The sequence below is a fragment of the Portunus trituberculatus genome, chromosome 18 (assembly GCF_017591435.1).
Source record: "Portunus trituberculatus isolate SZX2019 chromosome 18, ASM1759143v1, whole genome shotgun sequence".
NCBI lineage: Eukaryota > Metazoa > Arthropoda > Malacostraca > Decapoda > Portunidae > Portunus > Portunus trituberculatus.
This window is the reverse complement of record NC_059272.1, coordinates 23,669,060-23,695,223: the sequence shown is the minus strand read 5'-3', so window position 1 is coordinate 23,695,223 and position 26,164 is coordinate 23,669,060. Positions and strand designations below refer to the sequence as shown.

Sequence of the window (26,164 nt, the reverse complement as noted above, 5' to 3'; positions counted from 1 at the left end):
TAATAATAATAATAATAATAATAATAATAATAATAATAATGATAATAATAATGTAGTAGTAAAAAATTATAACACATTAGGACAAATAATTTATGTGTAAGGAGAGGAAAGGAGAAGACGGCAGTGGTGGTGGTAGTGGTGGTGGTGGTGGTGGTTGAGGGCAGCCCAGCTACTCATTAGTTCCTCATGAGGCAGATCACTCACCCTGCTTCCCCTTCCTTCCCCGCCTCGCTGCTTCAGTCATTCCTCAGATGTTCCTCCGCCCTTTTGACCGTGCCAGCCTCATGAGATATGTAACTGGCATCAATCTTTACTCTCCCTCTTCCTACTTCTCCTTCTTCTTTTCACTCTACTTCTCCTTCTCCTCTTCCTCCTCTTCCTCCTCCTCCTCCTCCTCCTCCTCCTCCTCCTCCTCCTCCTCCTCCTCCTCCTCCTCCAAATCATCCTTCCCCTTTTTTTTCACTCTTCTGTTTGATTTTTCATCGTCTCTTTCTATTCCAGTCCCTCGTATCCTTCTCCTCTGGCTCCTCCTCCTCCTCTTTTTCCTCCTTCTCTTCTACATCCTTAGTCTCCCTATTCTCCACTAACCAACTTCGTCACCGACCTCTTTGTCATCGTCTCCACCATTCTCAGCATCACCACCATCCCTTCTTCCTCCTCCTCCTCCTCCTCCTCCTCCTCCTCCTCCTCCTCCTCCTCTCTCCTCCTCCTCCTCCTCCTCCTCCTCCTCCTCCTCCTCCTCCTCCTCCTCCTCCTCCTCCTCCTCCTCCTGCTTCCCCTGAGATGAAGAGTGCCACATACCGAGGCCGTCACAGAGATATCCTCAGCACACAACGCATTCACTTTGTTGTCAGAAAGTCTTCCTCCTTTAATGCGTCTCTTTGTTCCTCCTCGTCGGTTATTGTTGTTTTCTCCCGATGGCTTACTTTTCTCCTTTTTTTTTTTTTTCTGATGTTCGATAATCCGTGCCGTGCCTTGTATTTATCTTTTTATTTATTTTTTTTTTTTCTATTTGTGAGCGCCACCTGTGATGTGGAGGATATCAATTTTGCTATGATGGCTGTTGTTGTTGGTGTTGTTGTTGTTGTTGTTTTTGTTGCTGTTGTTGTTGTTCATAATACTGTTTTAGTGAAAATTTGTTTAGCTTGGTGTTATTCTTTTTTTTATTCGAGCTTAGCACCATCATCACATAATTTGTTGTTTAATAATTCTCATCAAACAAATTTAATAAACTCTTCAGGTTAACAAATATATATATATATATATATATATATATATATATATATATATATATATATATATATATATATATATATATATATATATATATATATATATTGTGTTTATGGAATAGATTCAAAACCATTTGCTGTGTTTCCTTGATACAAAAATAAAGTAAATAAATATGTAGATAAAAAGTCGGGCACCACATATACAATAATTGCCTCCTTCGCTGAGGTGTGATATGATTTCAATGCTAATTATTTTTTCATGATTTTCTTATTAGGTTTTCAGTGCCAAGCGGAATTTTTGTAGCTAAGATGGTTGTGTCGCCTGCCTTGCCCCGCTTGCCTGCTTGTTCTGCTTGTTCTGCTTGTTAGCATGCCCTTAGTTAGCAATCCTTTCCGCTTGTCATCTTTCACTTTATCTTATTTCTTTATTTCTAGGGCTACCTGTCGTACACAAAACACCTGTTCTACACCTGACTGTGTATTGGATAGACTATTTAAGGCGTTACATTGTTCTGCTCACTGTGTACAAGAGGGTCACTTGTTCATGTATACTTTGTCGTGTGTTCTTGTTCTTTTCTTTCCACTAATTTTCTTCCTATTCGTTTCTTCTCTAAATACTAGTTTCCTTATTCTTATGATTACATTGTCCTCCTCCTAATCCTCTTCCTCTTATTCATTAGTATAGATTACCATGGACATTCTCTTAGTATGAACAGTGAGGTGAAGTTGATTGAAGGGATGCGCTAAAGAATGTAGGAAGACGAACATGTATGTATTAAAACCGAGGCAGAGAGTTGAAGGAGCATGTGAAGAAGATAAGAAAGAAAAATATAAGAGGCAGAATCCAACACGATTAAACAATATATCCAAAAAGGTTAAAAAAAAATGCAGTCGCTTTCAACCTCAGAGAGAGAGAGAGAGAGAGAGAGAGAGAGAGAGAGAGAGAGAGAGAGAGATCGCATTACTGTGATTATTCATTAGAAAGACAGACTTAAGTGAAAAAGAATACCTCAACCCTTCTGTCTTTTTGTCCACCCTCTCTCCTCCTCCTCCTCCTCCTCCTCCTCCTCCTCCTCCTCCTCCTCCTCCTCCTCCTCCTCCTCCTCCTCCTCCTCCTCCTCCTCCTCCTCCTCCTCCTCCTCCTCGTCCTCCTCCTGCTCTTCTAGTCTTGGATAGATTTTTTAGAGGGCTTTTGTTGGATAATTAAGTAGAATTGACCCACATTAACCTTTAGTCTGAGCGAGAGAGAGAGAGAGAGAGAGAGAGAGAGAGTTAATGGATATCGGAAAGACACAGAAGGTCAACTTTCTGAAGGTTAAAATGGAGTCAATTGCGCTTTTTTTTTTCCTATTTTTCTTGTGTCCTCCTCCTCCTCCTCCTCCTCCTCCTCCTCCTCCTCCTCCTCCTCCTCCTCCTCCTCCTCCTCCTCTTCAATATTTTTTTTTAATTCTTACATTCTACTAATTTTACTGTCATCTTTTCCATTTTGTTTTTATTTTCGTATACTTCATATTTTACTCCTTTCCTCACATTATCTTCGTATTCTCGTAATGTTTGCTTCCTCTCCTTCTTTTTATTCTTTTCATTCTTCCTTTTTTTTCGTTTCTCTTCTTTTCTCGTATTTTTTCGTAATGCTTTGTTTTCATGGAGGATGAGAAGAAAAGGTTTGGTTTAATGTAAATTGCACATGACATTCTCTCTCTCTCTCTCTCTCTCTCTCTCTCTCTCTCTCTCTCTCTCTCTCTCTCTCTCTCTCACACCGCCCACTCACAATATTGATTTAACCTCACTCTTTCACTCTAAAATTTTCTTTCACATTTTTTCACTGCACCTTCACACACTCACTACTGCCTTTCTCTCATCACCATCATCACCACCACTATTTTTGGGTCCACGTCACCACCACCATCACCACCACCACCACCACCACCACCACTACTACTGTCATTTCTGAGTGCTGTTATGAAATAGTGATTGAGAAGCACCTGATATTTTGACCCTAAAAAGCACACCACTTAGCACATCACACGTATACCCCTCCCCCCCTTGCCTTCTTGCTCTTTTGTGGCCACTCCCCCCCCACCTCCTGTCCATAGTGCGTTCCTGTTCCCCACTCCCCTTCTCCTCACCATGTACAGCGGCCGCCCCTCCCAGCCACTTAGCACAAGAAGTTGGCATCACCATCTTCCTTAGCCCGGCGAGGCAGTGGCTGCATGGTGACGAAAGTTGTGTAGCAAGATTTTTTTGCCCATACTTTTTATATTTTTTTTCTTTTCCCTCACCTCCGCCATCTTAGCCCAGTCCCTTCCCTCTCCTCCCCTTACGGTAGAGCTGGTCGTCGCTGAGGGAAATATTCACCCTTTTTCCCTCCAACTTTTTTTTTTTTTTTGTATATTTCTCTCCCTCCATTTTTTCCTGCCAGTGCTCTCTCCCTACCCTCCCCTCTCCCGTCCCGTTCCCGTTCCCGTTCCCGTTCCCTCTTAAGTCTTACCTTTCACATGTAAATTTGCTCCCCCAACTTGAGCACGTGTGATCTGCATAAAGCACCGGATGCCCCTCCCTCTCCCCTCTTTCTTCCCACCTCTGCCTCCCTCCCTTCCTCTCCCCCACCACCTTTTTGGGATGCTGTCGACGAAATTATTATTACTGCACGAAAAAGTTAGCCGAAATGACCCCCGTAACACAGGCCCGCCTTCCCTGCTCCCGCTGTGCCCCTCAAGTCAACTTTCTTGATGGATAATTATGACGAAACTCACTTTAAAGACTTGGGATAGTAGTTGTGTCACCGCCCTTGCCTCCCCCTCTCCCCTTTGTACCTCCCTCCCTGCTGCGCTCCCTCACTCCACCACCACCGTCACTGGTGCTGGTGGTGGTGGAGTGACGAGCATAGGGAGTGGAACAGCTTTCAACAACACCATTAGAAAAATGTAGCCTTTAGGGAGGTTGGTAGCGAGTCTCTCTTCCACCACCCGGGGTCGATGGGTGTCTCAAGGGATGCTGGTAATGGGGGTTGATGTCTAAGGGGTGACAGGACTCTTAGGTGACGGTCTTCTGGGTGACGGGGCCTATAGGGGGCGGAGGCTCGGAGTGATGGGGCTCTGTGGTCTCCCTAGGAAGTGCAAAAGTTCCTGACGGCCCCTGCGGCGCTGCGCCCTTCCTCCCTCTGCTCCTCCCCGCGCCTCGGCACTCACAGGACCAATGGCTACCGGCTCAACACCACTCTGCCAATACACCCGTCACAGGTAGCGTCACACCACCGCCACACACCTGCTACACACCCCAGAAGGCGCCACCCTGCCCTCACCCTACACCCCACACCTCGCCAGCCACTTTCCTCCATGGTAGTGCTGCATCCTCCACCCTACACACACACACACACACACACACACACACACACACACACACACACACACACACACACACACACACACACACACACACACACACACACACACACACACACACACATTTGCCATTCACCCACACCCTCAACTTTCCCTTTAAAAATAGAAAAAATGCAAAACTTCAACCTCCTCCTCCACCTTTTCCTCTTCCTCCTTCTGCTCTTCCTCTTCCTCTTCCGCTTTCTCCTCGAGTGTATCACCCTTTCTCTCTCCCCGCTTATTTTCCCAATTCTTCCCTTGTCTATGTTCAAAAAACCTCGTGTAGTGAATAAGCAATAGCGGCAGAAAATAAATTGATGTGCCCTAGTGCTTCTTTTACTTTGTTTAGTGGTAAGATGCTGCTGTCTTTGTGTTATGTTACGATGTTATTTGCTCTATCCAGTGTGCTTGGTCTACTGTGTTACGTGATACCATGTTGCAATTGCCTCGTAAAATCCTGGCCACTTTGACCACTAACAAAAGCAGATCAAATAACGTTCTGATAGTGTAGTGCAAAGGGACCTGCTTAAAAGGCACGTCATTAACAATAGTAATAGTGTTCTTTCCCACGGCCATTGTCCGCTGCTTGAATGGAAGGTGGCTTGGCTTGTGCTTCCCCGCCCCCGCCCCCGCCCTGCTGCTGCTGCTGATGTTTCTGGTGCTGCTGCCTCGACTCGTTACCTGCAGCAAAGATTTGACTTATCACACACACACACACACACACACACACACACACACACACACACACACACACACACACACACACACACACACACACACACACACACACACACACACACACACACACACACACACACACACACGTATCGTAGTGTGAGCAACGTTTCTAGAAAAATGCTTCACCTCATCAAGCCGTGAGAATTAATGTTTGAATAATGAAAGTGGTCTGAACAGCCACGCCACGCCCTTGCTCCGTATAAACAAGGAGGAGGGACTGCTAAAGATAACTCATTGGTTTTCAGTGAGAAGTTCAGATTTAGACGAATTATTATGAATGTAATGAATATAACAAAACAAACTTACAATTAATAAATTCCAGAATGTTCTTATTTATTATAGCCGAAACATTTTCAGTTTATTTCGAAAATTAATAATTCTTTAATTGATTATTATTAGTTCAAGAGGAGGACGAAAAGTGGAAAAGAAAAATACAGCTACTAAAGATACAAAGGAGCTAAAAATCACGCTAGGGATTGCCGTTACAAAGTCAACACTAACACAACACACACAGCGTAACGCAATGCATCGCTGTATCTGATTACAGGCTCAGCGGAGAAAAATCTCTGGATCTGAATCAACTCTTAGTCTGTCTGTGCTGAACCATATGTTTTTACTTGCTTGTATTCGAAACTTGTTATTATATATATGTATATATATATATATATATATATATATATATATATATATATATATATATATATATATATATATATTATGGAATTATGAATCTAAAGAAATATTAATGAGGTGTACCAAGCCTTCCTGGGGCTGTATACTTGCTCAGTTTGAGTGACGGCGATGGAATTAGTGTCTCGAGACTGATTCCATTATTTGCCGTTTGTTTTCTGCGCTACAAAAGTAGAAAGTTTCTCGGAACGTCACCTTAAACCATACTCGAACTATACGTGTTCGTTTCATGATATCCAACTCTGTCAAGAGATCACACACACACACACACACACACACACACACACACACACACACACACACACACACACACACACACACACACACACACACACACACACACACACTTGTTAGTTTTACACCCACATAAAGACACCATATACCCCACGTCTCATCTTCCGAGGCCTTTCCCTTCGCCTCTTTCTCCCATCCTTACATCACCTCCCTCCCTGAACCCCCACAAAGCCCACCTCAACGCTGTTTCCTCGGGTGTTTCCCCTTGCTAACCTCCCATCGCTACAGCTGGGCGTGGAAGGCGGCAGCGGAGGAGTGGGTGGAGGTGGCGGCGGCGGAGAGTTGGACAAGAACGGTCTCTACTCTGAACCGTTCCACATCACATATAGTTCCATGGGCGCCTACTCCACTCTGGGCCGGAAGCTTGTGCACGCCAATCCACTCTCCAGTCCGGATTACACAGGTGAGTGGTAATGGTGTGGGTGAAGAGGCGGAGTGAAGGTGAGAGGGATGAACGAGTGAGAAGTTTTGAGCGTGTAAGTGAGAAGTGAGTGTTGGGTGAGATGTGTTAAGGTGGTGTTTGAGAGAGAGAGAGAGAGAGAGAGAGAGAGAAGGGGGAAGAGTTAATAGATAATAAAGAAAATACGTAAGGATTTAAGAAAGAAGTAAGGGAGGGTTTTACTGGTGCCGTGTCTTTTTACACTTGACTGACCTGTTTACCTGACTGACCTCGCCGTTGTGTAGGTCTTCTCATTTTCTGCTTCCTTCGTGATTCTATGCTCCGTTCTTTTTCCCTGCCGTCCTTATATTTAAGCTTAAAGTGTTGAAATGGTATGTTATTTGCTTATTTATTTCATGTCTCGATTCTTTTGCCACGTTCGTCTATAATAACTGTCTTTTGGTTGGTCCACATGTGTATATGTTCAATCTCTCTTTTTTTAATCTTTATTTACTTTATCCCTAAGTTTGACATCACTATCTACTTCATCTCTCCACACCTCCCTCCCTACCCGGCCTGCGCTACTCCCATTCCCACAAATGCCGTCAACACCCAGCCCAACCCAGCCCCCGGAGCATTATTCATATGAAGCCCCGTGACTCGTGAGGGACAAAAACTCATTAAGTATAGAGGTCTGTAATTTGCCTGGAGGCGCAGTGCTAGAGAGGCGACTCGGGGATAGCCTGTCACTCCACGCAGATGACATGTCACTCACCTCTTTTCCTCTCTCTCTCTCTCTCTCTCTCTCTCTCTCTCTCTCTCTCTCTCTCTCTCTCTCAGCACCGTCCATTCCTCTCCTTCAGCTTTTCATGCCCTCATCAGATTCAATATTCCTCATATCGCTCCATCCCTCCTTTCTTCCCTTCCCCTTACCTCATTTTTATTACATCCACAAATATCGTCGGCTCCTTCATCCTTCTTCTTCCTCCTCCTCCTTCTTCTTTCGTGCCTTCACCATCTTCGTCTTTTCTCTAAATTTCTACTATCACCTCTTCCCGTCTTGTCTGTTCACCTCCTTTTTTGTTTTGTCTCCAGAATCTTTTTTTTTTCTATCTTGCAATCTGTCACTGTTCTTTTTTTATATCATTTTGGGTATTCTCTGTCTTTCGTACTCTTTATTTTCTTTCTTTCTTTCTTTCTCTCGTCTTGTTCTTGTTCATTATCTTCGTAGTCGTCGTCTTCTTTGTCTTCTTTGCTTGTCCTCCTCCTCCTCCTCCTCCTCCTCCTCCTCCACGTCCTCAGCTACAACACCTCATCCAAAGTTCACTCATTCCTCCGACAGGCGGCTGAAGCAAAATGCAAATGAGGAAAAAAAAGTGAAATAGTTTTTGTTACACGTACACGCGCACCAGACTGAGAGAGACAGACAGAGAGAGAGAGAGAGAGAGAGAGAGAGAGAGAGAGAGAGAGAGAGAGAGAGAGAGAGAGAGAGATAGGTTAATTATAGATTCTATGCAGCTAATACATATATATTTGTCCATGAAAGGAAAGCTAATTCAGTAATAATATTTGTCTTTACACATTAGTTATTTTAATACTGCACCCAGATATTGATTCATGGGTACGAATGCGTGTGTGTGTGTGTGTGTGTGTGTGTGTGTGTGTGTGTGTGTGTGTGTGTGTGTGTGTAAGCAATATGTATCTGAGGGTCATGCCAACTAATTATGTCCAAGCAACTATTCATAACTTGACTAGAATTACTAAACAAAACCAAGAATATACCACCCAAAGACCCAAAGACACAAAAAATAACCAGATAAATCAAAATAAAGACTAAAAGAAAAGAAAACCACCCAAACTAACAAACACATACAGAAGGAACATCCAGATTAAAAATTCATAATGGAAGTCATAATGTGCTACTATCCTCCATTCGTGCCTCCTTTCCTACCTTTTTTCCCTCCTTCCCTGAGTTTCAGTGGCCGGAATGGCGTGAGTGCCAATAGGGTAGAGAGTCAGACCTCACCTTATTTTCATCCTAGTGCCTCCCTGCTCTCGTAAAACCCCGTGAGGTAGAGGGACGAGAGACAGACTTCTCCTCGACCTTCTGTGTGTTATGCTTAGGGGTGGAGAGAGCTGCTGAGGTGTCTGGAGGGTAGAGGTGAAAGAGTGTGTAAATAGGTGTTGGCGTGGCGTGTGTTGGTGTCTGTGTGTGTGTGAAGAGAGGAGTTGGGTGTATTTGTAAGGATGATTTAAAAAAAAAGGTCTGTGTGTGTGTGTGTGTGTGTGTGTGTGTGTGTGTATGAATCTTACAGGAAAGATGTATGGATGCCTAGATGAATAGAAATTAAAGAGTTTTTAAGATACTTTCCCTTACTACTATTTAGCAAATCTTACTTTAGAGTAGATTGTTAAGCTTATCATATACAATAAATAAATTGGCAAATGTTTGATGTTCCCTTGTGTTTCTTTGTGACAATGAGAGAGAGAGAGAGAGAGAGAGAGAGAGAGAGAGAGAGAGAGAGAGAGAGAGAGAGAGAGAGAGAGAGAGAGAGAGAGAAATGACGTGAGCAAGTGTAAGATTACCGAAAAAAAAACAAGGTTGTGAGTGTGAGATGTGATAGGTGTGGATGTGCGAGGGGAAGAGGGTAGGTAAGGGGAACAGGAGAAGGCGTAGAGAGTGAGTGGCGTGGAGAGGGCCGAGGGTGAGTGCGTGGAAGGAAAAGAGACGGATAACGATAAGGTGGCTCAGTTGTGGTGGTATTCAGCTCACCTCTCTTTTACGTCCTTGTGTTTATTTCCAGCTGTGATAGATTCGAGTGAGAATAAGAGAGAGAGGGAGAGAGAGAGAGAGAGAGAGATAGGAAGGGATGAGGATGATGAATAAAGAAAAAATGAACGAAAAAAAAGAAAGGCTTCAAAACGAACAAGAAAGAAGAATAGAATAATAAAGAAAGATTAGGAATAGAAACGAGAATGAGCTAAGAAAAAAAACAGAAATAGTAATCGTCAAACTATATATATATCCACAAATAGATACAAAACTGCTACATATTTACAAGAATTTAACTAACATAAGATTTAGTGCGAGGGGAGAAATAGGTATCTTCTGAAAATCTGAAAAAAAAAGTATTATGAAAATGCCTCTTGCCTTCTAAAATGTTTCCCGAGATTGGGAGCTGTGGAAATTATATGTCAGAATGTAATGTCAAGAGAGAGAGAGAGAGAGAGAGAGAGAGAGAGAGAGAGAGAGATTAATCACAAAGATATACGTTTTCATGATTACCATAGTTCCTCATTAAAAGCAGCAGCAGCAGCAACAACAATAGTAGTAGCAGTAGTAGTAGTAGTAGTAGTAGTAGTAGTAGTAGTAGTAGTAGTAGTAGTAGTAGTAGTAGTAGCGGTGGTGCTGGTGGTGTAAGTAGAAATAGAGGTAGAAGTAGAAATAGAAATAAAAATAAAAAGTAGTAGTAGTAGTAGTAGTAGTAATTGTTGTTGTTTCTCTTGTTGTTGTTTTTTTTGTTGTTGTAGAAGTAGTAGCCGTAGTAGTGGTACTAGAAGTAGTAGTAATAGTTGTTGATGGTGGTTGTGACGGTGGTGATGGTGATAGTGGTGGTAGTGGCGCTCTTACTGCTGCTGTTGCTGTTGTTGTAATATTGATAGTAATATCCGTACCACTAATAATAAAACTCGTAATAGTGTTAGCCATACAAGTAGCATCAGCAGTAGCAATAGGAAGTGCCCGATCAGTAGCATAATAGAAATAGCAACGGCAGCAGCGGTAATAGCGGTAATAACAGTTCTCAGGGCCGTTATTCCTGTCGTTGAAATTCATCCTGAAGCATCTGAGGAACGCACATAAATAAGACGAGACAGATGGGCGGAAAAAATATCGGGTGAGGGTCGTGTGCCTCCACTTGCACCTTAAAATATACAGCTGAAGCAACACTCAAAAATACATAAAAGTTGCAGTAATATATATCTTGCTTATTTTCCTCTATAACATATCGGCCTCACAAATCACCGTGTTGGGGGAGAGAGAGAGAGAGAGAGAGAGAGAGAGAGAGAGAGAGAGAGATTGTGGTACGTCTGTATGTGTAAGAAATACACACACACACACACACACACACACACACACACACACACACACACACACACAGTCACTATTTCATTATCAACATCTTTACTACTACTACTACTACTACTACTACTACTACTTACACCACCAACACCACAACAACAATAGCATCACCACCACCACCACCACCACAACCACCACTACCAACACCACCACCACAACCTGCACCACCACCAACACCACCACCACCACCACCACCACCAACAACAACAACAACCACTCAAACTTAACCCTCTTTATCATCCTCATCTTTTCAGAATGTCCCTCAACGGAGTACGCCATCCCTCACCTGACAGCGGACGGGAGCTCTACTGGCGTGTATCCCCCGCCCTTGCCTCACTCCAAGCCGCCCATGCACTCTCTCAACACTTTCCTGGGCAAGACCGCCACCCTCGGCCCCAACGCGCAGCAACCCCAGGAGAGCTTCTACGCCGCTACAGAGATCATCCAGGTGAGATTTTTTCCTGCAGAAGGCGTCGTCGGAGGGGGAAGTTATGAAGTGAAGGTATAAAGGGTAGGACTCGATGATAATCCCTGGAAATGGCGGGGTGTGATGGCCAGAGAGAGGGAGGGTTGGGGATAGGGGTGCGGAGGGAGGATTAGGTAGGGATGCAATACTACATCAACAGTGAGCAACTCCAAGTCGTGGTGTCCGTCTAGAGAGGCAGTGAGAGGATTAAAGGGAGAGTAACGGAGGGGCAGGGAAGGGAAACGTGGCTTATGAACACACACCGTTTAATCTAAGGCCATAACTGCTAAACACTCGGCATTGTGAGGGACAGAGAGACAGAAAGCCACACAGACAGACAGACAGACAGACATTCACTTCATTAATCAGAGCATAATTTTCTTTCAAGTCTTCTTCAATCTTCATAGCACGTTTTCTTTTCCTCTCTATCTCTCAAGTGTGTGTCGGTCGTCCTCACTGCCTCACAAAGCTGGCGGATGTGTTCTGTTGCGGGACGTTGAATATTGAATCACGTGGTGGGTTTGTATTGCTGAATATTGAATCGTGCTGGGTTTGTCTATCACCACATATATATACACAGACCTTCACTGACTCCTCGCTGTTTGAGGCGTGAATTTTATAATGTATTCAGCTCCATTACACTTGCGTCTCATATACTCAAATAAACGTCTGTGCTGATACTATATGAGAACCACGACAAAGTGTTTCTGCGATCAAATCACAAGCGCCACCGTTCTTGTACGTGGGGTCCCATGGTGTAATGGTTAGCACTTTGGACTTTGAATCCAGCGATCCGAGTTCGAGTCTCGGTGGGACCTAGTGACTGGTAGTTGATATTTTTACTCTTTTTTTTTTTCTTTCCGTTACATATTTGTGGTGACTGCGTCATCATGTTTTTGTTTTTTTATTATTTATTCTTACTTGTCACTTTCTATCTATACGACTCTCTCTCTCTCTCTCTCTCTCTCTCTCTCTCTCTCTCTCTCTCTCTCTCTCTCTCTCTCTCTCTCTACTCTCCCTACCCCTCACAACCATTTCTTCAGCAGGGCGGGACAGGAAGCAGCGCGGGCAGCAAGCAGGGGCAGCAGGGACCAGGGGGCGCCGCACCCTTGGAGGAGGTGAGGGCCAAGGAGATCCCACGCTTGGCCATCACCCTCCTGCAGCAGATCGGAGAGGGCCAGTTTGGGGAGGTGAGTGGAGTAAGTAAGACAGGAGTGTGGAGTGCGATGGTGAGGGAAAACAAGGGATGAGGCAGAATTTAGTGTGAATTAAGTTCTTTTGCCTCATTTCGTGCTTCCTCTCACCATCACATTCCCCTTAAGTGAGTACTGGTGGTGGTAGTGGTGGTAGTGATAGCTGTAGTAGTATTTGTAGTTGAGGAAACGCTTCATGAGGCTAAACTTTGAGTAAATTAAGTGTTTTTGCTTCATTTTGTGCTGCTTCTTATGCCACATTGAACTGAAGCGAGTCATGGTGGTAGTGGTTCACGCTTATTTGGTGGTAGTAGCAGTGGTGGTGACACGTGTAGTGCTGCTTGTGGCTATTGGTGGTAGTGGTGTAATATTTTCAATGGTAAGTTAGTAGTTTTGATTGATGAAAGCTTTTTTATTTTTCATGGATAATTTCTTTTACTTTGTTTTATTCTATTCATTTACATTTTTTTTTTCTATTTTCCTGTTGTATTTCAATGACTTTCTGCATTTGTTGATTCCAAGTTGCCATTCGGTCAGTTTACGTAAAAAGGCTAGATTAATATGTATGTGTGTGTGTGTGTGTGTGTGTATCTGTACATATTACTATTGCATTATTTGTAACATTGTTATTTCCGTGACTTTGCATTTATTACTACATTACTTTGTCGTGTCTCGAATATAATGTTTTTTTTTTTTTTTTATGATTGCTTTGAAGGTATTGTTGAATCCTAAAGGCGTTATTTTTCCCCTTTCATTTTTCCTTTGTGTGTGTTCACTGTTTGATCTGTTTGATCTGCTGCTGTCTCTGACGAGACAGCCAGACGTTACCCTACGGAACGAGCTCAGAGCTCATTATTTCCGATCTTCGGATAGGCCTGAGACCAAGCACACACCACACACCGGGACAACAAGGTCACAACTCCTCGATTTACATCCGTACCTACTCACTGCTAGGTGAACAGGGGCTACACGTGAAAGGAGACACCCAAATATCTCCACCCGGCCGGGGAATCGAACCCCGGTCCTCTGGCTTGTGAAGCCAGCGCTCTAACCACTGAGCTACTGTGTGTGTGTGTGTGTGTGTGTGTGTGTGTGTGTGTGTCCTGTGAATATGTTTACGTGTTCCTCAGGACAGGATCTGATGAAACACACCAGGATATTACCTGAAGATGGCGAAATAACACACACACACACACACACACACACACACACACACACACACACACACACACACACACACACACACACACACACACACACACACACACACACACACACACACACACACACACACACACACACACACACACACACACACACGTAACCTTCCACCACAGGTAACTCCGATCCAGGTATTAACACATGCTCCCTTAATCAGATCTAAGGCTCTAATCAGACGTAAGATACCTGGTTACCGTCCCTAATGAGCTTCAGAGTTAGTGTACCTGATCAGCGTAAGGCTCGCCTCTCCTTCACCCACCCTCACCCACTCTCCCTCCCCTGGGCGGTGGTGGGGAAGGGAGAGCAGCAGATCAATGTCTCCTATTCTCACTCCCTCACTCTCTCTCACTCCTCTCACTCTCCCCGCAGGTTCATTTGGGCGAGGTTCAGGACGAGGACGGGGAGAAGCAGATGGTGGTGGTCAAGACACTTCGACTGGAGGCTTCCCACTCCGTCAGGTAAGCCACTATTGCTCCTTCTGCTGGTGCTTCGTCAGATAAGCTCCTACTTCTGCTCCTTCGTCAGTTGCTATACTTGTGCAACTTCTGACCAGGTTTATTTTGTAGTCACTCACATATTCATCTTCATGCATATCCAGTTTTGTTCTACTTCTTTTCCTTCCTTGTCCTTGCTTGTCTCATTTCTTCCATCTCTCCTTCCTTCCTTCATTCATTCATTCATTCATTTTTTTTTCATTTCTTCCTTCAACACAACTTCATTTTGAATTTAAACCATATGCACGGATAGTCATGTCAAATACACACACACACACACACACACACACACACACACACACACACACACACACACACACACACACACACACACACACACACACACACACACACACACACACACACACACACACGTAAACAAACAGACAAACAGACTTGTCCCAACCCACTTGAATGAATTAATGCCGTGATGCTGAATCTGAAAGTCTCATTTAGCTCAAACACAACCTTCCTCCTCCTCCTCCTCCTCTTCCTCCTCATCCTCCTCCTCCTCCTCCTGATTTTTTGGCTTCTTTCTCCTTCAAACTCTCACGTCTCCTTCATGTCATATTCCTCCTCCTCCTCCTCCTCCTCCTCCTCCTCCTCCTCCTCCTCCTCCTCCTCCCCCTTCTCCTCCTCCTCCTCCTCACGGTATCTCCATCTTATTTCTGTCTCATTCATCTCTTACTGCTTCTAATCTTCTTCCTCTTCAATCAGCACCACCACCATCACTACTTCAACTATCAGCTCCACCACTTCCTCTTACTTCTTCAGGTGTGACTTCGAGCGTGAGGTGGAGATTCTGGCGGGACTGCGGGACCCCAACATCGTGCAGGTGGTGGGCGTGTGCTCGCGGGAGGAGCCCCTGTGCATGCTGGTAGAGTACCTGGAGCACGGGGACCTCAATCAGTACCTGCAGGCCCACATCGCTGAGACCGCCTCTCCCAGGAACACTCACGCGCAGACGCTGAGGTGAGTAAGGTTCTTCTCTGCTTCGTCAGGAGAATATGAGGTTATGTGGATTGGTTGACTAAAGGAATGAATATTTTTTTCATGTGTTATTTATTAATGTACACGGATCTCTTTATTCTCATTTTATTGTTCTAATTTTGATCTCTGTACTTCGGTAAAAACAATGAATATTCACCTCAACGTTAGAGATGCATGTTTCTGACGGAGACTACTAATGTTTCAAGTGCAAGATAACAAAGAGAGCATAGAGAACAGTCGCCTGTCGATCCTTGTAACATGTGCTTATTAAGTATTAGCAGCGCGTGGATCCCGCTCCCTCTGTGGCCAAGTGCTGACTCACCACCACACGGTATTGACAACTCACGCTCCGCTCTCTCCTCGCCACAGTTACGGATGCCTTATCTACATGGCCACCCAGATCGCATCAGGCATGAAGTATCTTGAGTCCCTCAACTTCGTGCACAGAGACCTTGCCACCAGGTGAGTGCCGCGAAGGGAGAGAAGGGAAAGTGATGAAAATTGGTTTTCAAACAGAATGGTAGATGACGGGAATGGATTTCGTTGTCAGGTTCCTAGTGTTAAGTCCATAGGAAGCATCTACTGATGATTAGTCAGGTTAATGGACAGGTATGACAGGTGGATGGACGTAGGTGAAAATGTTTTATACGATAACTGTCACATGTCGACCTACCGTCTTCTTGCAGCTTCCATCATCTTCCTTTGTGCTCATGATAGAGGCTTGACCTTCAGGATACTGGTCGCTGCGTCAATCCATCGCTATGCAATCCTGCCGATGGTGTGTAGTGATTGTCTAAGATCGTTATTAGGCAGTTATACGACACTAGTATTATTCATTCTCTTTAGATGTTTCGTAAAATAGATAGTTACCCTGGGAGACTTTCAACTGAAGGTCTGTGGTGCAGATAGGAAAAGGAAGGGAAGAGAGGGGAAGCCTACACCAAGTTAGCCAGACTGTGCTTCTCACGGACACAATGCATCACGTCCCGTCTTCAAGTGTGGGCGACATCTGGTGTAGCTCCGTCACACAGCAATCAGTGAGGCTGCCGCGCCCACACCATCAATTCTGCAGCGGTGACGTTCCAGTGCGGTGAGGCAGGACTTCCACTATGCTGTGTGGTGGTGGTGGTGGTGGCGGTAGTGCTGGTTGTGGTGGGACGCGGTACATTATCTGTGGTATATTGATGCACAATTATCCTGACACTGTGATGGTGTTGATACTTTAAATAGAACCACTTTTGTTCAATTACGGTAATAATAGTAATTATGAAGATACAATTGCAATAAAGGTGAAATTTATGGCAGTCATGATAGCAATAATCACAACAGTAATGATGATGATGATAAAGATGAATGATATTTGGAGGAGAGTAAAAAAGTAAAATAGAAGCAAAAACTTCCTTTCACTTTTTACTCTCCTTTGTTTCTTATTTAATGGAAATATAAAAGATTCCAGGAAAGAAGAAGTTTCGTATTCCAGTGCATTAACCTCTGTGTGTCGTGTCGCCCTTTGACAGGCAGAGAGAGAGAGAGAGAGAGAGAGAGAGAGAGAGAGAGAGAGAGAGAGAGAGAGAGAGAGAGAACAAGTGTTATTAATGTTCTTGTTGTCAAAAAAAAAAAAATAATACAATCATATTAGAAAAAAAATTTACCTATAAGTTTCAGATGTTATTTATTGGCATGTGTATTTTATTTTATTTTCTCAGTTTATTAAAGTTATTCTTAACAATTTTGACTAAGTGAGACATAATCCATGAAAATACGCTTCATTAACTGAGATGTGCTTGCTACCGAGACAACACAATGTAACTCATTCTTGACGCGAGTGTATAAATCACACGTCAGTCATCGCAGTGGCAGATCGTGACAGGAGTAACCTTAGTAAACACACTTGTCCTCATCTGTCTCCGGAAAATTATTATCCCGGAGACCTCACTGACGACCCAATCAAGACATCCACGCACCGATGGAAGTCATGAAGCGAGTGCTGGTGTAAATTCTCGTATATTGTTAACACTATCCACACCCACTTCACCCACTCCTCCTCCCCCGCTACAGGAACTGCCTGGTGGGGGCGGGACACATCATTAAGATCTCAGACTTCGGCATGAGCAGGAACCTCTACTCCAACGACTACTACAGGATCGAGGGCAAGGCGCTGCTGCCGATACGCTGGATGGCCTGGGAGTCTATCCTGCTGGTGAGTGTGGGAAGAAGTAAATGGTTGAGGAGTTGATGCTGTGGGTGAATGTGTGGCTGGGAGTTTGATTGACTCGCTGACTAAATGAATGGACGGATGAACAATTTACTGACTGCTTGACTGTCTAACTAGCTGAGTAATTGACTGACTGAGTGGTTAAATTATTATTGTGTGAATTGACTTACTGACTGACTGATTGAGCTATTTATTGGTTGATTGGCTGAGTAAACAAATGAGTGAAAGACCGATTGCTTGGTTGTGTGACTGCTTGACTGAGTGACTGCTTGACTGAGTGACTGCTTGACTGAGTGACTGCTTACTTGCTTACCGCGTGACCGACAGAATGACTGACTGACAAACAGACTGGTTGAAAGATTTAGGCATCACAGCATTGGGATCACATGTCGCCAGATGAGTTTAGTATGGAAATCATATTCAGTAACTTTTTGTTCCTGTTTTCCGTAATTGAATGCAACTATTTACAAATATTGCCGTTTTAATAAGCATGAAAGTTCTTTATGACAACATTTGAAATATGTTAATTTTTTTTTTCATTTATTATTTTCATTGCAATTTCTAACGTGGTTAACTTTGGTGTTTTATTATATGTATGCTCTCTCTCTCTCTCTCTCTCTCTCTCTCTCTCTCTCTCTCTCTCTCTCTCTCTCTCTCTCTCTCTCTCTCTCTCTCTCTCTCTCTCTCTCTCTCTCTCTGTACGACAATCTTTGAGAGACACAGAGAGAGAGAGAGAGAGAGAGAGACACACACACACACACACACACACACACACACACACACACACACACACACACACACACACACACACACACACGAAGACAAAGAGACAAAGACATCAAGGAAAAAACTGATCACATCTCCTTTAACACTCGCATACTGAACACCACGTTGCATCACCTCACCTTGTTGTCTCCTTCCACAGGGTAAGTTCACAACCAAGAGTGATGTGTGGTCGTTCGCCGTCACACTGTGGGAGATCCTGACCATGGCGCGTGAGCAACCCTACGAGGAACTAACAGACGAGCAAGTCATCGAGAATGTTTCCTTTATCTACCACAACGAGACCAGAAAGGTGAGATAGGGAGGAAGGAGGTGAGACAGGCAGACAGGGAAGTAGGAAGGTTCCTTTTATTGAGGGTAAGAAGCTTGGGTTTCAGTTATCGAGGGAAATAGGAAGATAGGACGGAAAATTAAGTTATTGAGGTTAAGGGAAGGATATTGCTACTCGGGAAAGAATGAAAGTTAAGTCATGAGGAAAGAAAAGAAGGAAGTGCAGTTTATAAGAAGATTAAGTCATTGGGAAAGGAAAAAAAATGGAAAACAAGGCATGGAAGTTGAGTCACTGGGGAAGGAAGTGTGAAAAGGAATGAGTTTTATTTTATTTTTTAAGGTAAGGTAAGAAAGGTTAAGAGAAAGGTAAAAGGTAATAAATAGAATATAGGCTTGTTGTCAGAGAGAGAGAGAGAGAGAGAGAGAGAGAGAGAGAGAGAGAGAGAGAGAGAATTAATCGGCTTCATTTAACACGCACTTGCAGCAATAAAATATTCATCTCCATGTAAATGTGCTAATAGTTCCTGACTGACTTACAACTCTAGTTAACTTGTTTCTGTATTCCATTACTTACAACGTGGCAGGGTTAGTGAGAGGCCAGTGCAGAGAGGGAGGGAGGTGGAGAAGCGAAGTGCGGGAGAAGAGAGGGAAGATAGGGAAGAGGAAGGGATGGGGCGCGGTAGAAGCTAGGAAGAGTAATGGAGGAGAGAGAGGGTATGATCTTAGGTGCAAGGGAGAGGAGAGAACGCAAGTGAGGAGGGAAACAAAGGAGAGAGGGAGAGTGAAGTAATGCGTGGGTACAGGTTCATTCAGACCAGTCCAACTTGACCTAATGAAATTTCTTCAGCAGTAATTGGAAATTGTAATATACACATTTAACGAGACGCTCAGACATTTTGTTAGCGCAAGGCTGAGGAACGTCACGCACCTCGGTGTTACTCTGGAAGGTAACAAATAAAGCAAAAGTCAAACATAAGTGAGTGAAACATGATTCGAACACGCCGTGACGTCATATTGCGTTGCCCGCTATCCGCCGCTTCGCCTCAGTACACACCCTTGCAGAAGTGATCCATGTCTCTCTTTACGTTTTCATTGAGTTTGTGCGTATATGAACGTGTAGCGGCGTGTGTGTCGATGTTTGCGGGATGAAGAGTGTGTTCGTTTGTGCCTGATGCAGTAACACGGATGGGAGAGGCTGGAGTGAAGCGCTGGATGTGATTTTAGCAGGTAAGGATAAGTGAGGCTCTGGTCTGTCTGTCTGCTGGTGATGCCACGAAATGGCGGCAATGTGGGCGCTTGATTTGATTTATTTAATTCAGTTTTTTTTATGTGTGTTGTGTTATTTAATTGCATCACTTATGCGTTTTCATTGAATTATTTCTCTTTGTATACACATTACGTTTTGATTTGAAAATAATATATATGCATATAATCTTAACGTCGAGGCGTGAGTGGCGGAGCGTAGCAAAGGTCTGAGTTCAGGCACTTGATTTCAATTTCCTTTCGGTCTGAGTAAGATTTAATGCCTTATCACGAGGAAGTGCGTTTGCAGCCTTGCGCTAACAAATTAAATTAGTAAGTACGAGGTTTTTACTGAAATCCGAGGATGACTGGACTGGATTTTCCTAAAAAGTGCGAATTGGCAATACTTATATGATACTTTGAGACGGAGAGAGTTAATAAAATGGACTCTGAAGCCCTTTGAGCTGGGGCTGAAGGAGGTAACATGGCCAGTTAGGACTCACCCCGCCTCCTACCACGCCAGGTACTGCTGCCTCAGCCTACTAACTGCCCCAAAGAGATCTACGACCTGATGCGGGAGTGTTGGAAACGCTCCGACGCAGACCGACCCACCTTCAGGGAGATTCACATGTTCCTGCAGCGCAAGAATCTGGGGTACTCGCCTGTTACCTGAGACCTGCTGGAAAACCTCCGCGGGAGCTGCATGCCGTCTCCCCGGAGGTCGATCGCCAGCCTGGGGTGGGACATGTGTTTGCAGCCACGGCGCGAGTGCGTCGCACCGCTTAGTGGGACACAACACGCTCTTTCTGAAGGGGACATGAACCAGTTGGAGGATGGACAGTTGCTGCCTCCCATCAGGAGGGGCTATGCCACCTTTGAGCGGGATCTTCGTCAGTACAGCCGCAACCTTCTGTACCGCTCCTACGACAGCCGGCAGCTGCGGCAGTGACGGCTGGCGCCAGGCGGCTTCCACAGCAGTGACCTTGACACCGCAGGATATGTCTGACCTAAGTGGACTACCGTGGTGTGACCATTGAGAATTTGTCTAGTTATCTGGAGAAAGTGACGATGGAAGAACGTGGATGTTGTGTTTGTAAGGTTAAAGATTGATAGATTATTTATTAACGGTGGACAGCGGCGCGCCCAGGTAGTGGTGGTGCCGCAGCCCAATCAGCCAGTCAGCGTCTTATCTAGTCGAGTTACTAAGTTGTTAAGCGACGCCGTGCTGTGTACATAGTAGGAGGAAGGGAGGCTCTTGTGGTGACAGTGAAGATACTTGCGATTTGATGCTTCATTTATACATTATGCTTCAGATATCTGTAAATATATAATATACATGTATGTATGTATGTATGTATGTATGTATGTTTGTATAAAAATTTATTACATGTACATATCATGAGACCAGAAATTTTACAGTTGCATTTTCAATCTTTTAAGTGCGCCTAGTCAGTAACTTTTACAAGCTGCCTCGTTCATGTGTGTTCATCACTGCCTGAGTCGGCGGTTGGTCGGCCGCCGCCCGTGCCCGGCCGCCGCCTGGGGCTCCTGGTGCTGGCTGGTCCGGGGCTCGCGGGGGCCGGGGGGCGTGTGAGCGCCGCGCCACTGCAAGCTTTAGGATATGGCCTTAATGACGCGCGTGTTGAGGTGAGGCGCCCCGCCCGCCCCATCCCGCCCTACCCCGCCCCGCCCCGCCCCGCCCCGCCACCCCTATGCTCCGTCACATATCATAAGCTCGCATCACTGTTCTGGGTTGAGTCATTACTCAGATTTTGGGTTCAGCTCCACAAGTCAGCGGGTCATCTGTGCGGTGTGAAAACTCGTGGCAGAGCAGCGCGGGACAGGGCGAGGCAGGGCGGGCGGTGCCACGACCCCTGAACAGTGAACTCAATAACCTCGTCTGGTGTCTGGTGGCGTCTGGTGTTGTTGTGCTTCGTGGCGGACCCGGACCGACGCCGGCTAGCACCAAGACCTGCGGCGGTGGAGATAGAGGGTGACGATAACTAATTATCCACAATGAGTCTATAATCTGATGAACGAACCTGCCGTGTGGACGCGCGGGCAGTGTTGCTTCAGGAATCCTTGAGCGGGAATTGTTCCCCAGGTGTGCCGCAGGTCGACGGTGCTGAAGGTGCATCCGGTGCTGGGACGTCTGGGTCCCTTATATTTATTTTATTTTTTTTTTTGCACTTCCTTCACTAACACAGTGTATAAGGGCAATAGGCAGACGTTAGACTGTACATAATATAGATGTTTCCTAAAAGCGAGTCACTAGTTGACGTAGAGCGGACGCCGTAACGCCGCGGTGGACTAGTGTAATGATAACATGAACATACGAAGGTTATGATAACTTAATGTTTTCTGTGATAAAGTTTACCTTACTGAACGATGACCGCGGCTGGAGGGCCCAAGAGCCTTAACACTTTGTCTCGCGCATCCTTCAACGTGGCACAGCTTTACTCTTCCCCTCGAGCCCTGCAGGGCCACGCCTCTTAAGGCGCGCATTCGCCCTGCACGGCGGTGGCCGAGCGTCGGGCGACGCTTCACCTCATAACAAATGTTCATCTTCTCAAGCCTCTTTTGTCGACTCCTTTCGGACCAATGTAAATTATATTCTTCATCACCTCCTTCAACTCACTTTTTTTTATCACTGCTTCGCCTCGTCTCTCTCACTTTAATTATCATCCTGTTCGCCCTTCCTCCCCCTGTGCCTTGTCGGTCGGCTGTCTGTATGTCTGTCTGTTCGTCTGTCTGTCTGTCTGTCTGTCTGTCTTTCTGTCTGTTTGTGTTTTGGGGGTGGCGGTCAGCCTCTCCCCCCCTCCCCCTTGGTGCTCGAGACCGCCCCCATCCCCCAAGCCCCACTTACGTCATAAGTAAACGTCACCCCCTCCAGCACTACTGTTGGTCACATCTCGCTGGAAATTAACCCACCCACGAACACGCCACCTGTTACACACAAACACACACACACACACACACACAGACACACAAACACACCTGTGCAACAATAAAGTAACTAGTGTATGCTTTGCATGCCCTCAGTATTACCCTGATTATTGGCCTTCAGTGTTTGCTACTCATTCTTTTGACATAAAGAATAACTAAGTTGTGAATGAGATGAACTGAACGCTGCTTGTGCCAGCGTTGTTCCCAACAGTAAACTACTAACCTCATTATTTTCGTTATGTAGGTATGATAATCTATTGCGAAGAAAATGGATATATAAATATACTATATAAGTAAATAGTCATGCAAATACAAAAGGAAAATACTTCTTCCGCAACACTCGCCCAACACATCCCATCTGTCCCACGCCACCCCCGTGGCTGTGTGGGACCTCAGTGCTTTACCCGGGGGATGCGTCCCCTGAATCAATTGGAAGACTGATGCCAAGCGTGTGTTTGGGGGCGTTTGCATGCCCCTCGTAGAAGGGGAGGGGGGGCGTGAGGGGTGCTGCGGGCACCACACAGCCCAGCAGGCCATCACCCTCACACGAGGTTCTTGACTTCGTTTCCTCCTTGTGGACCTTTGTCACTCGGCCGCGCGATGGTTCGGTTGGGTTGCAATGACCTTAATATTGACGAAACACTTACTGCGCGAAATCTTCATTAACTACCTAGTGTGCATTTTAAGAGTTTCTAGTAGCATATACATGCGTATATCTAACCATCGAGAGAGAGAGAGAGAGAGAGAGAGAGAGAGAGAGAGAGAGAGAGAGAGACTCCTGCGTGATGGTCGAGGGCAAACTGAAAATTCCCTCTAAATTCATAATTGCATCATTACTGAGGCGACGTGCCCGACGCCGCTGCCGAGGACCTTGTGCCTTGTTGGGAGAGAAAACACTTGGGATGAATAGCTTTGTGTCTTGCCTTAGAGAAAGCATAGCCACCATATACGTTCTTCTACCGCCACCTCCCCGCGAGCCCCGCCCCTGCTGCAGCCTAACAAGAGTCTCTCATTCATAGATATCAGACGTTGGTCATGTACGGAGTCACTGAAGATAACGAATGCGTTTCATTCTGTGTCTAAAAACTTTCTCTCTCTCTCTCTCTCTCTCTCTCTCTCTCTCTCTCTCTCTCTCTCTCTCTCTCTCTCTCTCTCTCTCTCTCTCTCTCTCTCTCTCTCTCTCTCTCTCTCTCTCTCTCTCTCTCTCTCTCTCGCCAGGTGGGTACAAGGACCAGGCTGCTGTCTGTCTCGTTTTGTGCACTGGCAGGTGAAGGAGTCAAAGGAGGAATAGCTGCGTATATACCCGTGAGGTCTGCTAAGGGTAGACTGCGATAGTTCGTTTTGTGCTAGATCAAGGTACACGTATCGTCAGCGTTATTTTTCCCCAGTAATCAGAAGTTCATAGGTAAAGACCTCTCCCACGCTTGACCAATAAAGAAGGCGCCGGAGACCGCTGGAGGGGGAGGTTACTAAGGTATATATATATATATATATATATATATATATATATATATATATATATATATATATATATATATATATATATATATATAGAGAGAGAGAGAGAGAGAGAGAGAGAGAGAGAGAGAGAGAGAGAGAGAGAGAGAGAGAGAGAGGGAGGTGCACCGGCGTGATTTATAAGACATATCTCATTTTGTTGTGCCTGCATTACGATTGTGTCCTTGCAACATTTTCAACATTGCTACTCAAGAGTGTGAGAAGTGAATGTACATACATGTTAGAAATAATAACTACGATATTTTTGTAATTACACGGTGTTTGGTTTTCCCTGTATCCTCCTTCCTCATTTAATCTTAGTCTTCTTTCAGAGGTGAAATGTAAGTTGTGTAAGTGAAGGTCTAATGTGTATGTAACGGAGGCGGGTGTTGATGAAGGTCACAAGGTCAGTCAGGAGTGGTTTTTAAAAATAGCGCAATCATCATACTAATTTTCCCCTGTGGCGGTTTGAACTTTGGATGTTGCAGTGTATGTGTGTGTGTGTGTGTGTGTGTGTGTGTGTGTGTGTGTGTGTGTGTGTGTGTGTGTGTGTGTGTGTGTGTGTGTGTGTGTGTGTGTGTGTGTGATGCTCCACAGGACTCCATGTCATTATCAGGAGCCATTAGTATGCGGGGCAGGATTCATTATTGTAGTATTGGTTAGCGGTGATAATGGTCATGGTGGTGGTGGTGGTGGTGGTGTGTGTGTGTGTGTGTGTGTGTATGTTCTGGTCATAGATCTATTTTCATTGTTTCTTTTCAATTAGAGAGAGAGAGAGAGAGAGAGAGAGAGAGAGAGAGAGAGAGAGAGAGATTGTGTGCGTGTTTTTTTTTTTTTTTTGTTACGTTATGGCCATAACGAGTGAGAGCCTGTAGGCTCACTCTAAGAGTGTGTAGGAAGCGCTGTTCAGCTTCCGCCCATTAGTGCGGCAGGCAATTTTACTTATAGTGGTACCCATATCACCACCCAAGCTCATCTAGAACCTGGGTATCATGGTAACATGTAGGTAACTTTAAACCACTCGACAAATTACAAAGTGTTCAAGGTTGTACATGGTGGGATTTGAACCTACGCCACATCCCACGCTCACCACCTCATCCACTACGTCACCGCCTCCTCCGTGTGTGTGTTTCACTGTTTGATCTGCTGCAGTCTCTGACGAGACAGCCAGACGGTACCCTACGGAGCGAGCTCAGAGCTCATTATTTCCTATCCTTGGATAGGCCTGAGACAAGGCACACACCACACACCGGGACAACAAGGTCACAACTTCTCGATTTACACCCCGTACCTACTCACTGCTAGGTGAACAGGGGCTACTCGTGAAAGGAGACACACCCAAATATCTCCACCCGGCAGGGGAATCGAACCCCGGTCCTCTGGCTTGTGAAGCCAACACTCTAACCACTGAGCTACCGGGCGTGTGTGTGTGTGTGTGTGTCTGTGAAAGAGTGACAGAGTGAAAGAGAGGTAGACGCCTTCTACCATATCGGAAGAACAAGTGAACGTGTTGAGGCAGTCCAGCCATGCAGTCACCAACATTCGAAAGGACGCGGGATCTTGGATCAGCGCCACCAAATAGCTACGGCTGGCGGGACTTCAGCCACACACACACACACACACACACACACACACACACACACACACACACACACACACACAACATTTAAACTAAGAAGAAACTGAAAAATTAAAGAAAAAGGGTAAAAACGATTTACAGAGAAAAATTTTCCTTATTTCCCCACTTTATGACTAAAAAGTTTGTGAATTTAGAATGTTTTTCCAGTCTTCCAAACTGATAGCGTGTGAATTTCACCATGACCAACTGGAGATGACAGTCTGAAATAATTATTAATATTTTCTAGAAATGGTTTTACTAATAATTACTCAGAATAATTTATCTTACTCAATATTCGTTCAGTTCCCTGGGTAACGGAAAAGACCAAAACTCATGCAACACTATTCACATACTATTTATTCTTATTACAAG

General features: G+C 45.0%; 1 protein-coding gene and 1 non-coding gene across 8 annotated transcripts in view; both read left to right on the top strand.

The window, feature by feature from the left end:
* LOC123505428 (discoidin domain-containing receptor 2-like) overlaps window positions 1-22,970 on the top strand; it is a 633,236-nt gene extending 610,266 nt beyond the window's left edge. For 2 of the 7 annotated variants that reach the window (XM_045256693.1, XM_045256694.1), the window contains 10 exons: window positions 4,346-4,474; window positions 6,566-6,740; window positions 11,112-11,305; window positions 12,367-12,522; window positions 14,107-14,195; window positions 15,006-15,203; window positions 15,591-15,683; window positions 17,280-17,421; window positions 18,362-18,511; window positions 20,255-22,970. In XM_045256693.1, the coding sequence (XP_045112628.1) occupies window positions 4,346-4,474; window positions 6,566-6,740; window positions 11,112-11,305; window positions 12,367-12,522; window positions 14,107-14,195; window positions 15,006-15,203; window positions 15,591-15,683; window positions 17,280-17,421; window positions 18,362-18,511; window positions 20,255-20,404 (1,476 nt within the window). In that variant the 3' untranslated portion in view covers window positions 20,405-22,970. The remainder of the gene's footprint in view (window positions 1-4,345; window positions 4,475-6,565; window positions 6,741-11,111; window positions 11,306-12,366; window positions 12,523-14,106; window positions 14,196-15,005; window positions 15,204-15,590; window positions 15,684-17,279; window positions 17,422-18,361; window positions 18,512-20,254) is intronic. The other 5 variants (XM_045256695.1, XM_045256696.1, XM_045256697.1 and 2 more) reach the window with 5 other exon arrangements.
* Window positions 12,070-12,141, top strand: Trnaq-uug. The gene has a single exon. It is a non-coding gene; the product is annotated as a tRNA-Gln (tRNA).
* Window positions 22,971-26,164: the final 3,194 nt, after the last annotated feature.